The 14201-nt window shown below is 42.2% G+C and overlaps 1 protein-coding gene across 1 annotated transcript; it reads right to left on the bottom strand.

Annotated features, from left to right (window-relative positions):
• Positions 1-4833: 4833 nt before the first annotated feature.
• IL20 (interleukin 20) lies at positions 4834-8261 on the bottom strand. The gene is made up of 5 exons (XM_045389223.2): positions 8103-8261; positions 7728-7793; positions 7452-7604; positions 6641-6715; positions 4834-5613 (listed from the first exon to the last, which is right to left on the bottom strand). The coding sequence occupies exons 1-5, from the start codon at positions 8259-8261 to the stop codon at positions 5536-5538; spliced, it is 531 nt and encodes a 176-aa protein (XP_045245158.1). The 3' UTR covers positions 4834-5535.
• Between the last annotated feature and the right edge of the window lie 5940 nt (positions 8262-14201).

The raw sequence follows: 14201 nt of genomic DNA, 5'->3' as shown, positions 1-14201 counted from the left end.
AGTACAGCCTTAATCTCCCAGGCTCAAGAGATCCTCTCGCCTAATTTTATTTTATTTATTTATATATTTTTTTCTTTTATAGAGGCAAAGTCTCACTATGTTGCCCAGACTGGTCTCAAACTCCTGGCTCAAGCAATCCACCCCCTTCATCCTCCCAAAGTGCTGGGATTACAGGCATGCGCCACCATGCCCAGCCAGGAATGGAATTTTATTGCTAACTCGGCCATAACTCACTGTATAACCTTTGGCAAATCACTTTTCCTCTCTGGACCCTCGAAAATGATCTGCGTATTCTCCATGTAGATCTGCATATTCTCTATGACCGTTCTCTCCCACTTCTAACATTCTATAAGACTAAGAGTGTACACAGAAAGGTGTGAGCGCTCTTACAATTCATGGCTTCCTGCCTCCAGGCCTCTGAGTCCTACTCTCTTCCCGTTAAGTGATTGACTCACTGTGCTCCTGAGAGTTGAATTGAACTGGCAAAGTCACTTTTTTTGTTCCCAATCTCCCAGTGAAATAAGGGAGTGGCTATATTCAGTCATTCTTTTACCATTTATTGTACTGCCTCTCGTGAACAAGGCCCAGTTTGCAGAGCAGGGTTGTTTATCTGTTTTCTAACAAAAGCCAAAGGCCTTTAACTCATGAAAAAATTAGCTAACAGCCATTTACAAATAAAAAGCAATTACATTTGATATATTTTTTAAAAACACTTTCCATTATCTTGCTTTCAGATTCAGTCTTTATTAATAATGTAGTATTATACTGTGCTGAGATGGGGTAGGGTGTGGCAGGCTAAAAAGCTAAAAAGACAACATAGTTCTATCACCAGGAACTTAAGAGTCCAGCGAGGAAATGGTTCATTTGTTCTCCGTCCATATGAAGAGGGACAGGCAGACAAAGTTACAGTGGAGTATGTTAGAAAAGACCTGAATCTTTGCAAATAGGGAATCTGAGCAACCCCAAGCCATGGTGGAAATGAGGGATACAGTAGACTTTTTTAAGTCTTTTTGGTCATCTGGGCATGGACCTCATTCCTAAGTTTGGGATGTCTCTCCTTTTGAGAAAGAGCCTGTCTCTCATCAGAGGAAGCTTGTCCAGCCTTCTTGTCGTCCAGAGTACATGACCTCACCTCAGCCTGTGCAATCAGATGCATTCATCGAACTCTGAATCCAAAGCTGTGATACAGAAACGATGCAGGTTCCTTTTCGCCAATGGAAGGCAGTGGTGGCAGCAGCTACATCTGGTTCCCTGAGACAGTGGTAACACATCTAGTTTCTAGAACCCAGAATCATCTGTCCCAACCCTGTCATTTTACAAATGCAGTGTGGAAATAATTGAAAATCACCCAAATGAGAACAAGCAAAGTCTGTTTATTCAGAGCTTCCTCTAGCGAGGGAGTCAGCTATCATCACCTGCATTTTGGCAGAGATGTCAAGGCAGACAGAGGAGTAGGAAAGTTTTAAAGCTGAATGAAGAAAAGCTTCAGGTATCCCCTGACTGGAGGCTGTTTGCATGGAGAAGTTGTAGGCATGCTGACTAGAAGTGAACATCCTATGTGATTGGGGTTTATATATTTTACTCTCTCTGGCCGATCCTAAGTTGAAAGCAGGGACAAAAATCAGGGAAGCTGTCAATTATTAACCAAGTCCTGCCCATTCGGGGGCAATTGTTAAAGGTGTTATTGCTTCCAGGGCTCATTGCTGGTGACAGTGATCTTACTTCCTGCGAGTCTGACATAGTGAGAGCAGGCTGGCTTCCTAGACTGGTTACTGTAGATAATGGATTGGTTTCCTGGGCTGATTGTTGCAGATTGTGCCTCAGAGTTCTATTTTTAGATATGGCCTGGCCACTATCTGTTTGTGTATTCAGTCTCTCAGCAGAATATGTACTCCTTCCAGAGAAGGGGAGTGGCCTATCTAAGGTCTAACCGCTAATATTAACCAGAGATGACAGGTCAACCTGAGATTTAACATGTTTATCTTGTCATCTCCAAAGGAATTTATGCTCTGCTTGTTGAAGAAACAAGATTTGAACCCATAGAGAAACAAAATTCAGCACAGATGTCACAGAGGTAAGTTGCACCAGGAAGTTAATTGTTAGTGCTGTAGCTTGGTAGGAAGCCTCGTCATTTGCCTCTGATAATGGCCAGAGCTGCTACTGGTCAGGGACTTTCTATGTACTGGGCATTCTACCCATCCAGCAGAGTCAGGGGGTTAAAAGCATAGCTCTCCATTCTTCCCACCTGCATTCATATTTTATCTCCACCATTGGTAGTTAGTGAACTTGAACATGATATTTTACCTCTCATCTTCAATTTCCTCATCTGTAAAATGGGAATAATAATGGAAATATCTCATCATGCTCTTGTGCAAATTAGATGGGTGGATATTTGTAACACACTTAGAATACTTACATTATAAGTACTGGTACAAATTAGCTATTGCAATCTCATTTAGTCCTCATATCCATTCAGTCTGGCAAGTAATATCCCCACCTTGCAGATAGTGAGAGTCAGAGTCAGAATGTTTACTCATGTCTCTAAGAAACAAAAGCTCATTATTCCTTTCTGCTGTGCTTCTGAATACAAGATGCCATTGCTGGGAAAAAGGACAAGAAAGTCCAAAAGTATGTAGGGCTGTAGTATCAGACCACCCACATTCATATCTTGGTTCTGACTTCTATTAGCTGTAAAACCTTGCACAAATTACTTACCACTTGTGAGCACGCTGTCATTTGCAAACTGGTAATAAGATTAGTTGTTTTAATAAGACTAGGGTTGTTTTAAGGATTAAATAATGTACTATATGTGAAGTTTCCATTACAATGCCTGGCACATGCTAAGTGCTTAATACTTGACAATAATCGTTTTGGTTATTGTAATCAGAAGTGACTACCATAAACCATTCTTCAGCGTTTGTCCTCAATGGTCCCATCTTCGTGCAGTTTTCCCTTAACCTCCAGTCTAGTTTGATGTCTCCATTGTTGAATTCCTCATTATTCAACATTGTTGAGTTCCCTTATGTAGTGCTACAGTAAGTCAAAGAGAAGAGACAAATGACTCAGAGGAGAAGATGGGTTCTGCAGGGAAAAGGAATAGACAGGCAAAGAGGTAACAAGTCAGTGGCAACATACTGACATGGAGTCCCCAAAGACCAAGGCTTCCTATCCTCCAGACTTTCAGAGAGTCAAAAATGCTTCCTAAGGCTGGGCATGGTGTCTTCAGTCCTGTAATCTCAGCATTTTGAGGAGGCCGAGGCAGGTGGATCGCTTGAGCTCAGGAATTCGAGACCAGCCAGAGCAATGGGCTGTCTCCACAAAAAATACAAAATTGGCTGGGTGTGGTGGTATGCACTTCTAATCCCAGCTAATCGAGAGGCTGAGGTGGGAAGATTTGTTGAGCTTAGGAGTTCAAGACCAGCATGAGCAACAGAGCAAGAACTGTCTCAAAAACAAACAAACAAACAAAAACAGGTTTCCTAGGAAGCAAATAGAGTAGCTGTGTCTTTAGCTCTGTGGTCAAACTCAGACATGGCCATCTGGGAGACACCACATCCTTAGCAGATGAAAGCAGCTTCCTCCTTGCCATGTAGCATCCCTTAGAGGTGATGCTACATGTGTTCTAATTTTAGCACTGAGTTCCATGCAGTTGACCTCTCAACTCTGTTTCTTCAGAGTTGAAGCCGAGTTGTTTATCAGATTGGTCAGAGAGAATCAGGAAACATGCAACTGAAAAATCTGATAGATAACGAGTGAAAAGGGTAAAAACCTGATCAAAAACGGGCAACAATAGTGGGGAGTAAGAACTTAACAAAAGCAAGGGAGTAAATCAACGGAACATAAAAGACCACCTCTTCCGTCACCCTGTAAAGTAGATATTACCATTCTGTTTCCCAAAGGAAGAAACTAAGTCCAAATAAAGTTCAGTTTTGCCCCCACAAATTGCTCAGGTAATGAGAGCTGAGTCATGATTTGAACCCATCACAAAAGATCTGGAAAAAATAAGTGTAAATGTTAAAAGGTGGTTGTCTGCGGGTGGTGAGATTATGGCGATTTTAATTTTCTTCTTTATATTTCTGTTTTCTTCCAAAATTTTTTTCTGTTGGGCAGTTGTTACTTGTATAATGAGAGTTATTAAAAGTTAAAGTCATTGAATCTATATCAGGGCCCGGACTAAGAACAGGGAGTAGAAATTAAAGCAGTAAGGAGAGTTATCTTTAGGACCCAGGGAATCAGCCTGAGACTGTTGTTTCTGAGACTGAGAAAACTAAGCACCTAAACTGGGGGTGCACTTCAGAGTGAGGTGGGGGAAGAAGGAAGGAACCAGGCCAGGCCAGAACTCTGGCTTCTCGATGTCCAGGGACACTTAACCGGAAGTGGGCCTGGAAAGAAAACACTGACATAATAGTTGGACACAAAGATAAGGACTTGATCTGGTAACAACCTAAACTCTGAGGCTCGACAGAATCCAAAATGGGAGGGCCCCAAAAGGGGGCTCATACACCCTGGGCAAGACTCTAGACCTACACTTTGTACCTGTGTGTTTTTAACCTTTATAATAGAGCCTCATGCCCATTGTAATTTGTGTTGCAAGAGTATGGGGTGAGAAAGAAAACAGAGGTATAGAGAGGTCAGTGCTCCAAGCTAATGAGGTGAAAGCAGAGATGGCTGAAGCCCCTCACTGTCACAGTCGTTTTGAGAGGAGGGCAGTCATGGGGTCAGAGCAGTGTGAATTAGGAGACAGAGCTGAGGACGAAATCTGCAGGAGAGGGAAGGTTCCTACATCTTCTTCCTCAAAGGAGCAAGAGGACCTGGGGTGAAATGAGATTCAAACTTACCCTCAACATGGTCTCTGCTCTTGAAACATTTGCAAACTCCAAACAGATGTTATGCAAAGAAAACTTTATTGGTAGAAATACATGCTGGCCATGCAGGATTCCTGGCTGGAAGATACACAATTATGGGACTGGGGAGTCTACTGGGGATGGTCAGTAATTGTAAGGTAGATGTGCAATTCCACATCAAAACTTATTCCACGACCCATCCTGAGAAGTCATTGGTTCAATTTCAAATATCTCACACAGCATCAGCAATAAGTAAGTATGTCCTTAACTGAATACAAATGAATAACCCTCCTAGCCACTCTTCTAGAATTTACAAGTTTTTGTTTTACTGTATAAAAATACATCACCTGCTCTAGTCAGGTTATAAATATAATCTGTGAATTTTTTTGAAGTCTCATGCCCAAGTACAAAAATAAATACATTAAATAGCAAAAAATAAATAAATATATTAACTAATAAATATATCCAATAGTAGAAAGATATTACAAAAATCTTATACAAGTACGGTCTCAATTAAGATGGGGGATGCATAAAGATAATCACAAAAGGAGACAATACACAAATAAGATACACTGTGACCAGTACTAGACTAATACAGTAAAGCGATGGTGGTTTGGGGTCATGCCTCTGCAGGTATTGAGGACTGGAGCTCTTGACCTCGAATACTCTTAGCAGCATCATCACTTTCCTCCTATTCTGTCTCCTCCATCCATTGCAGAAGAATGTCTAGTTCCCCCAAAGCCTTCACAACTGCTGCCTGAGGCTCCAGCTGAAAGAGATACACACCCATGTTGTTAGCAACTCATGAGACAACATTTGCTCCACGGTTAATTCTCTCTTTTATGTATAGGTCTGCTGACAATTGTGAGCAGAGCATTCTTTTCAAGATGAAGCCCTTGAAGAAGTTATAGAATCTCAAGATCTCACACAAGGAAGGGAAATCATTGAGGTCATCACCCTGGTCTTATGTACAGAAACTGAGGTGCAAAGGGATAGAGAAGCAAAACTGCTACCTAAGACTCTTGTATCACAGAGATCAAAGTAATCAAGCTATTTTCTTTAAGAAATGTGTGCGTGTGTGCACCTGTGCGTTTGTGTGTGTGTGTGTAGGGGTTGCCTACTGTGCATACATCAGTTGAACTGATATTGATTATGCCAATCACCTGGCTGATGGTTAGAGATGAAAAGGTGAATGGCACAATCCCTATCCACAGTTGAGTGAGATTGGCAAAAACAGGCAACTAAAATGTAGTGTGGTGAATAAAGGGATGAAATTCCCACAGGATGATGTGGGAGGCCTCTAACTCTGAGAGAAGGAGCCAACACCTTCCTGAAAGTGATGCCCAGGCTGAGTCTTTAAGGATGAGTAGGATTTAGTCAGTGAGGAGTGAATTCCAGGCCTTCCTGGCAGACATGAGAAGGTGGGAAGGTGAGAAATTGAATGGCATGGGTGTGTGTGAAATTGTGAGGTTTCAAAGGTACGTACAAGTGTGTGAACATCGAAAAACTATTGCCTCTGGTTTGTGCAGCTAAAAGATCCAAATGTCACTGTAGTGGCTTCTGGAATCATGGCCATTCCCTTTCCATTTCCAGAGCATCACCCAGAGAGGGTACTCTTCTAGAGCCTGGATGGGTGTCCCCTGGGTTAAAGCAAGGGCTGGGCATCATGATTTCAGAGGGCTATGAACCTGAAGGCTACAGGATGTCTAAGAGGTGTCTGCAATATCCATCCCACCCACCTATGATCTCAGTTCTTAAAACACACCCATCCCAATCAATGCCAAAATTGCACATACCTCTTCAAAGTGACTCAGAATCTGGCCGTATTTCTTCATTGCTTCCTCCCCACAATGGCATGTCATGTGGGCATGCTGGGAAGGACCCAAAGAATAATAGATTATATTACAGATTCTGATTTTTTGCCCTTGCCATTGACATGAAGCAGGTAGAAATTATACTCTTTCACCCACAACCCTGAGGATGCTTATTCCTATAGAGAAGCTCTTTCAGACCTCACATTTGGAATCATTAAGTTCATCATCAGCTAGGAGAGGAAGCTACCTTTTAGGCTCAAACATGGAACTCATTGCTTCTTTTTTAGAAACAGGCAGGCAGTGCTGAAGGCATTTGCCGTTCCCGTACCCCATCTGGCCTCCCCACAACCCCCAGCTGTACTCTAGGAGCTCTATCCCAGAGCTCTTTGAGTCCCCATGAAGGAAAAAAAGAAATTTGAATTCCTAGGTCAAGTTCAATGGTCTATTAATTGACTGCCTAGACAGAGGATGCACTAATATACTGTAGAATACCTCACCTACAGGAAAAGTATAATTTCAAAGATAATAGAGTTATCATTAATATCAAGTAACACCTTATAGTTCTTTAGACTTTGCAAAGAGTACTTTTTGTCCAGAGCATATACCCAAAAGTCAATAAAACTGAGTTATTATAACCTATATTATAACCTGTGTTATAACCTCAACACAGATTATTAGAATTTTTGGACTCAGTTTCTCCCTCCATTAAATGGAGGCAGGAAAGAGAGTTTAGTTGCTAAGCCATTGAAGCTGTGTGCTGAGAGGCATCCTGTTACCCAAGATCCACACTCACACAGAGCCGGAGGTCCTTCTTGATGGTAAGAAAGGAATTGGCGAGGCTGCTGATCTTCCGGAGAGTATAATGGTCAGGGGTCTGGTAGTTTTTAAATACTCTGTCCAGATAGAGTCGTAGCAAATGGCGTAGAAGACAGCACTGATCCGCAGGCTGCAAAAAAAAAAACACAGGTGTGCTGGTGAGGGGAAAGGGGAGAGCAGAGACAAGACCAGGGTGATGGAGATGCTCCCACTCCACACCTCCTCCCAGAGTTGGTCTGGGCCAAGCGCATACCTTTGTGTCTTGCAAAGACTCAGTCCTCCTTAAGATTCTGATGTCAATGTTTCCATCTTTGGCTTGCTAAACAAAAGAAGACAAAGTGAACAAGGATGAGTCAGTGACTGCTGCCAGGGTCTTCAATATCAAGACTTCTCATCCACTGCTTGCCAAGAACTAGTGGGAGGTGTCCTTTCCCAAAACATTTTACATATTTGAACTACAGTTATTTCTTGGGAATACACCCACACCCCCGCCCCGCCCCCACCCCCCCGCCGGGTAAGGAGTCCCCAGCCTGCCTCTTTTCATGATTACACTGTCAGGACTGCCAGGAAAGAGAAACGGACAAGGAAGGAAGAGGCTTCCAGGAGAGGTAGATACCCGCTTACGTACCACACTGCCCCGTATCTCAGAAAATCCATTTCGTATTTCCTGAAGGTTTGTGGCGATCACACAGCTTCCCAAATTGAGTGTCTTCAGTCCAGTGGAAGGAGTCCATAGGAGATAAAACGCAGCAGAGAGAAGGCTGAAGGCAAGACTAGAGGCTTTCATCTTATGCTTGAATTCTGGAGACCACAGGAGCTAGGAATTCAAAGAGAGCATGACTTACTGATTTCCCCTCCTCCAAGTGTCCACGGGGTGGAGGGTAGGGGGACAGGGGAACAGAACAGCCTTATCTGGCCTCAAGCAGTGTGGCCCATCCACGTAACTTACTAAGAAAAACTGCCGAGCCTCCCGTGAAGAGAAGCTTTCAGATCTGAGTTCAGAGTCTGAGTGCAAGTTGGTGCCACAGGTCGTGGCTCCTTTATTCTGTCCCCATCCTGGCTCCGCCGTTAGTGCCCAGCAGGTAAGGCCTGGAACAGCAGGCACTTGCAGTGACTAGACAGAGGATGACATTTCAGGGGAAATGTCAAAACTTGTTTTAGGGGATTGACGCATATAGCCTCCCCTTCCGGAATGCCAACGTAGCTCACCCTTCTGGTCCCCTCAGACCTACAGGGGAACTGGGGAGAAACGGAATCTCACTGAAGCTGTGGCTGCGCCATGGAAAACACCTGGGGGGAAATTGTCTGGATTTTATGGCCACCCACAGGGCAAATAAACTGAGCTCTCTTTGGCATTTGTCTGAGATCAGATAGGTTATTTGAGAATAACAGATTCGCTTAAGCCCCAGAGGCAAATAGAAAGTCAATGATTTCATAACAAGCCTACTGCCAGGGAAAGGCAAGACGTGGATGGGCAATCAGCCTGATTCCACCTAACCCTCAAGTGTCTGGGACTCTACAGCGTCCTCTGCAGGAGGACTGTAGTCAGGCACTCCTGGGTGGATTCGAGAGTACATCCTTTCCTGGCCCTGCAACTCAGGTCCTAGACCAAGCAAATGGTCCCAAAAGTCAGAGAAGAAAGGCAATGACGGAACTCTTTATTCTTGTGTGAGGATCCTCAGTAAGAGAGCAGGTTAGGGTGTTTGCTGAATTTTAAGATAAAATGATAATGGGCTGGGGTTAGGGTAAAACAATTGAGGCACTCATTTTGGGTGCAAAATTTAAAGGAGCACTAAAAAACCTCAGTAATCAAGGTAAAAATATTTTAATGCAATATCAAAATGAATTTAAAAGTTTATGAGGAACAAAATATCAAAATTTTAAATAAAGACAAAATTCGACTGTGCCATGCTGAGCAATATTGAAGCAAAAGGAAAAATATGTACCGCTATTCACATGTTTTCATGTTTCATTCTTAATGGTTAACTTTGTTTCTCAAAAGTATATAATGAAAATATTATTGATGAGTTTCTTTCCCTTAAAACCAGGACAGTAAAATTATAATAAATTTTGTTTGGGGCATAAATAAAATATTTAAACTTAAAGTCATGAGTTGTAATAAACCTACTTTTTAATTTTTCAATTTTTTCAACTACTTTAATATTTTTGAAAGAAATAACATACATAAAATGTATAAAGACATATATATACATACACATTATATATATATATATGTATGTACACATCCATATATATATGACTGGCTCCATAGCTTGGCACAGCACTGATAATCATTATCACTTACTGAATTTTTCCTATGTGCCAGGCAATATGCTAGACATTTTTTACATTTGTGACCACTCGAGATACTGTCAAATGTAGGAAAAGGAAAAAAGCGAACCAAACCCAAAAGAATCAGAGAGAACTCTGTGTTTGGAGACAAGAGAGCTGGGTCCAAATAAATCCTTGCTTTACTAGTTCCCATTGATGTGGGTCATTCCAGTTTACCCAGGACTGAGGTTGGGGGGTGGGGAGTGGTTCCTGAGATACAGAAATTTCAGTTTTAAAACTGGAAAAGCCACAGGTAAACTGAATGAGTTGGCCACCCTACCTCTGTGTGATCTTGGACAAGTCAGCTCACCTCTGAGTTTCATTTTCTTAACCCCAAAATGGTGATAATTAAACTTAACCCAGAAATTGTTTTGACATTTAAATAAAATAATCTATGATTTATACACTTAGTACAGAGTAAGTGATCAATTCATTTTAAGTAGAGATCGATATTAGTTGTCTTGAACTAACAATTTGATGAGCATTTAATGAGCACCCACTGTCTTGAATGTTGTGCTAGGTACTGAAGTACAAAGATAAACATGATGATTATTTGTCCTCAAAGAGATTTTGTCCTCATGGAAAATGGTCCTTTAGATGTAACCTTGAACAAACCTGGGTAAATGATTGGGAGAAGTAGGTGATCCCCAGAACAATGTGAGCAGTGTCAGTAGAGGGTAAGGTCTCTTACCTGAGCTCAGGAAGGGCTGCTGCTTCTGGTCTCCTAGAAGCCTGTTTCAAGTTGAAAGGCTTCCAATTGTTTGTATCTATATATATATATATGTCACATGAAGGAAGTGAGCTCAGGCAGGTGAGGGCTGGAACTCCCTTGGAATTTCTCTGGTGGCATTGCTCTTCCTTAAGCGCTGCAGCAGCTTAATTGCAGGACAGATTACCCCAACACCTTCCTCCTGGAAGAAGCACTGCCTGAGGGGATTACTGGTTGTACTGTGGATAAAGTATGTGCCTCCTTCTGGCTCCACCTTCCTGCTTGGTAAAATGATAGGATAGAGAAGATCTGAGTTACTGAACCAAAAAGAATTCGGGGGATTCTCTTGCCCTCTCCTGTAAACCCAGTTCCCCTTAACCAAGTTTCTCCGCAACTCCAGACACTTTGGGCTCATTCCTGCTGTTTTTCCTCAGCCCTTGCTATCCCCACCATTGCTCTCCAACATGGCCACCCTTCCCTCTAGTCATCATTAAAGAGGAGACCCAAATCTTTTTTCCTGAACAACTCTGAGCTACACCAATCCCTCCCTTCTCTGACTTTCAATAGCACATTTTTTCTTTGGCAGTGAAAGCATCTAATGTTGTCCTCTGTTTCATGGAACTTGGTCTTTTCTCCCAAGTGACAATGGAAAATTTTTTTAGGTTGGGACTAGTCCATCATGTAGGACCATGCTCCCGGACAAAATTAAATTCAAAGAACCTGGGATGAATTACAGACAACACTTTGGAAATCATAAAAGTGGTAGAGACCATCATATGTTCTTTATCAACTTTTTAAAAATTAAATATCTAAAACTCTGAAGTCTTATATTTGAGTCCAAAGATTCCACAGTTTAAAGGATGACTTTGACAAACGATTGTGTCTTTCTGGATCTCAGTTTACAAATCTGTAAAATGAGAGGAACAGACTAAACAGTATGCAATGTCTTTTCCTGTTCTGACATTCAGTGACTCTTTGTGTTTCTACCTTTTGGATCAGAATGTTCTTTTCAGCATCTTTTGATATCTTCTTAAAGTTTCCTGAAAATAAAGACCATGGCTTTTTATTGTAATGCTTGATAAATGTTGAAAATATGTACAAATAGCTAATCTAAATATCTCTTAAGCTACTTAAGCTCATGCCTATTTTTTCCATCATTGGTGCCAAGTCAACCATTTCTCATGATCATTCTTAAGTGTGATTAAAGTAAAATTGGGAGATGTGGTCTGATGAGAATAGTTGAAATCAAGATTTTCAGTAAATCTAGGTTTGTATAAGCCAGTCATGTCAGTCAATTCCTTTTCATTACCTGAGAAGAACCCAATTGCATTGTTTTAAATTACCTGTAATGATTAATTAAACTTAGTATTCACACAAAATCCCAATTCTATTTTTTTTTTTTTTTTTTGAGACAGAGTCTCGCTCTGTCACCCAGGCCAGAGTGCAGTGGCGCAATCTCAGCTGACTGCAAGCTCCACCTCCCGGGTTCATGCCATTCTCCTGCCTCAGCCTCCCGAGTAGCTGGGACTACAGGCGCCCACAACCACGCCCAGCTAATTTTTTTTGTATTTGTAGTAGAGACGGGGTTTCACCATGTTAACCAGGATGGTCTTGATCTCCTGACCTTGTGATCTGCCCGTCTTGGCTTCCCAATTCTATTTTAATCATCAAGTCTCCCCTTTTCCTATCTCAAAATACTTTTTTTTTTTTTTTTTTGAGGTTTTTTTTTTTTTTTTGAGACGGAGTCTTGCTCTGTCGCCTGGGCTGGAGTGCAGTGGCGGGATCTCAGCTCACTGCAAGCTCCGCCTCCTGGGTTTACGCCATTCTCTTGCCTCAGCCTCCCGCGTAGCTGGGACTACAGGCGCCCGCCACCTCGCCCGGCTAGTTTTTGTGTTTTTTAGTAGAGACGGGGTTTCACGTGTTAGCCAGGATGGTCTCCATCTCTTGACCTCGTGATCCGCCCGTCTCGGCCTCCCAAAGTGCTGGGATTACAGGCTTGAGCCACCGCGCCTGGCCTTGAGTTGTTTTTAAGACAGGGTCCCTCTCTGTCTCCCAGACTGGAGCGCAGTGGCACAATCACAGCTCACTGCAATTTCCTGGGCTCAAGTAGTCCCCCATCTTATCCTCCAGAGTAGCTGGGACTACGGTGTGTGCCACCATACTTGGCTAAGTTTTTTTTATATTTTGTAGTGATGGGGGTTTCACCATGTTGCTCAGGCTGGTCTCAAACTCTTGGGCTCAAACAATCCACCCTCCTCAGCCTTCCAAATTGTTGGGATTACAGGTGTGATCCCACACCCAGTTCAAAATACTTCATTCTTTTAAAATTCACTGCACACATTCCATATCACATTCTGTACAGATACCAACTTACCTCATCTCCTCTGCAAAACTTCCCCTGCCTCACCCTAATCTCTCTCTTCACCCCCATTTCCCAAGGCGAAACTGATTCCTCACACCGTTTCACGTTAACTTTACCTTGTATATTGCTTTTGTATTTATCACAGTCAATTACAATTTTTTAGTTGCGTGTCTCTATCTCTTACAAATAGAGAGCTCCTTGTTCATCTTCTTGGTCCCAGCACCCAAACGCTCCTGGTAGGTGCTCAGTGAACATTTGATGACTATGGAATGAATATATTGATTTCTCACTCTTCCTTCTTTCTGCTTTGTTCTAAAGCATGAGCTCTATTTTTAACTTATGAGGGGACCGTGGGGCTCCCCTGACACACATCTTCTCCAGTAAGTCCTGGAAGGTCCACAGATTGTTTCAATTAAGGAATTCTACCTCAATGGCTAGAATTCCCTTATCTAATGATAGACTGTTCCTCCTGGACTGTTAGAGCAAGAAGTGAGTTTTAAGAACAACAAGTCTAATTCCTTCATTGTATAAATGGGGAAACCATAGTTCAAAGAGGTAAAGTAACTTGCCCAAGGTCATTCAGCTGGTAAAAGGCAGACCCCAAAGTTGTATTCAGCAAGTGTTCATTCCACTACATGACACTCTTAATGCATGAGAAACTCCTATAGTAAATAGCTTTTCTTAAAATGAGACTGAGAAGGAAGCTTTTCCCATCTCATAATTCTGGTAGAAGAAATGAGGCTTCAGTGGAAACAGGGTAGAGGGTATTAGCACTGAAGATCACATGGGACCGAAAGCCAGAAGACCCAGTCCTAATACTCACTTTCTCACCAATTTTCAGGGTGAACTTGGGTGACCCAAGTCTAGTTTTTACACCTTTCAGGAATTCAGAGTTTCATTAATAAAATGGAGATAACACCTACATCATCTGTCTGGCTCATCCAGTTGGCAGGAGTTTTTATATATATATATATATGCATATTTATATAAACCTATAAACACAAAAGATCATTTTTATCATCCTTGTGTCTGATAGATCTTAAAAGCCATCTTTTCAATAAATATTTATTAAATGCCTACTATGTGCAAGACACTGTGCTGAATGCTGTAAGGATTGCAGAGATGCCCCAGGCAGGTCTCTGGCCACTGCCTGCCTACAGCCTTGGAGGATAAGTGGTATGCTTGCAGAACCAAGATCAATACTGCTGAGCGCATAGAAAGTTAAGTGCCAAGGGGCACAGAGGAGGGCACTATCACATAAGAGAGCTTGAGATGAGCCTTGAGGGGTGGGCAGAATTTAAATGAGCAGAGATGCTGGGGAGGGG

The sequence above is a fragment of the Macaca fascicularis genome, chromosome 1 (genome assembly GCF_037993035.2).
Source record: "Macaca fascicularis isolate 582-1 chromosome 1, T2T-MFA8v1.1".
Taxonomy (NCBI): Eukaryota; Metazoa; Chordata; class Mammalia; order Primates; family Cercopithecidae; genus Macaca; species Macaca fascicularis.
This window is presented reverse-complemented; position numbering and strand designations above follow the sequence as displayed.

Coding starts and splice junctions, on each gene's coding strand:
- IL20 (XM_045389223.2), bottom strand. CDS start 8,261: ATGAAAGCCTCTAGTCTTGCCTTCAGCCTTCTCTCTGCTGCGTTTTAT. Junction 7,794..8,102: donor CTGAGATACGGGGCAGTGTG/GTACGTAAGCGG, acceptor TCTTTTGTTTAG/CAAGCCAAAGATGGAAACAT. Junction 6,716..7,451: donor AGAAGGACCTCCGGCTCTGT/GTGAGTGTGGAT, acceptor GGTCCTTCCCAG/CATGCCCACATGACATGCCA.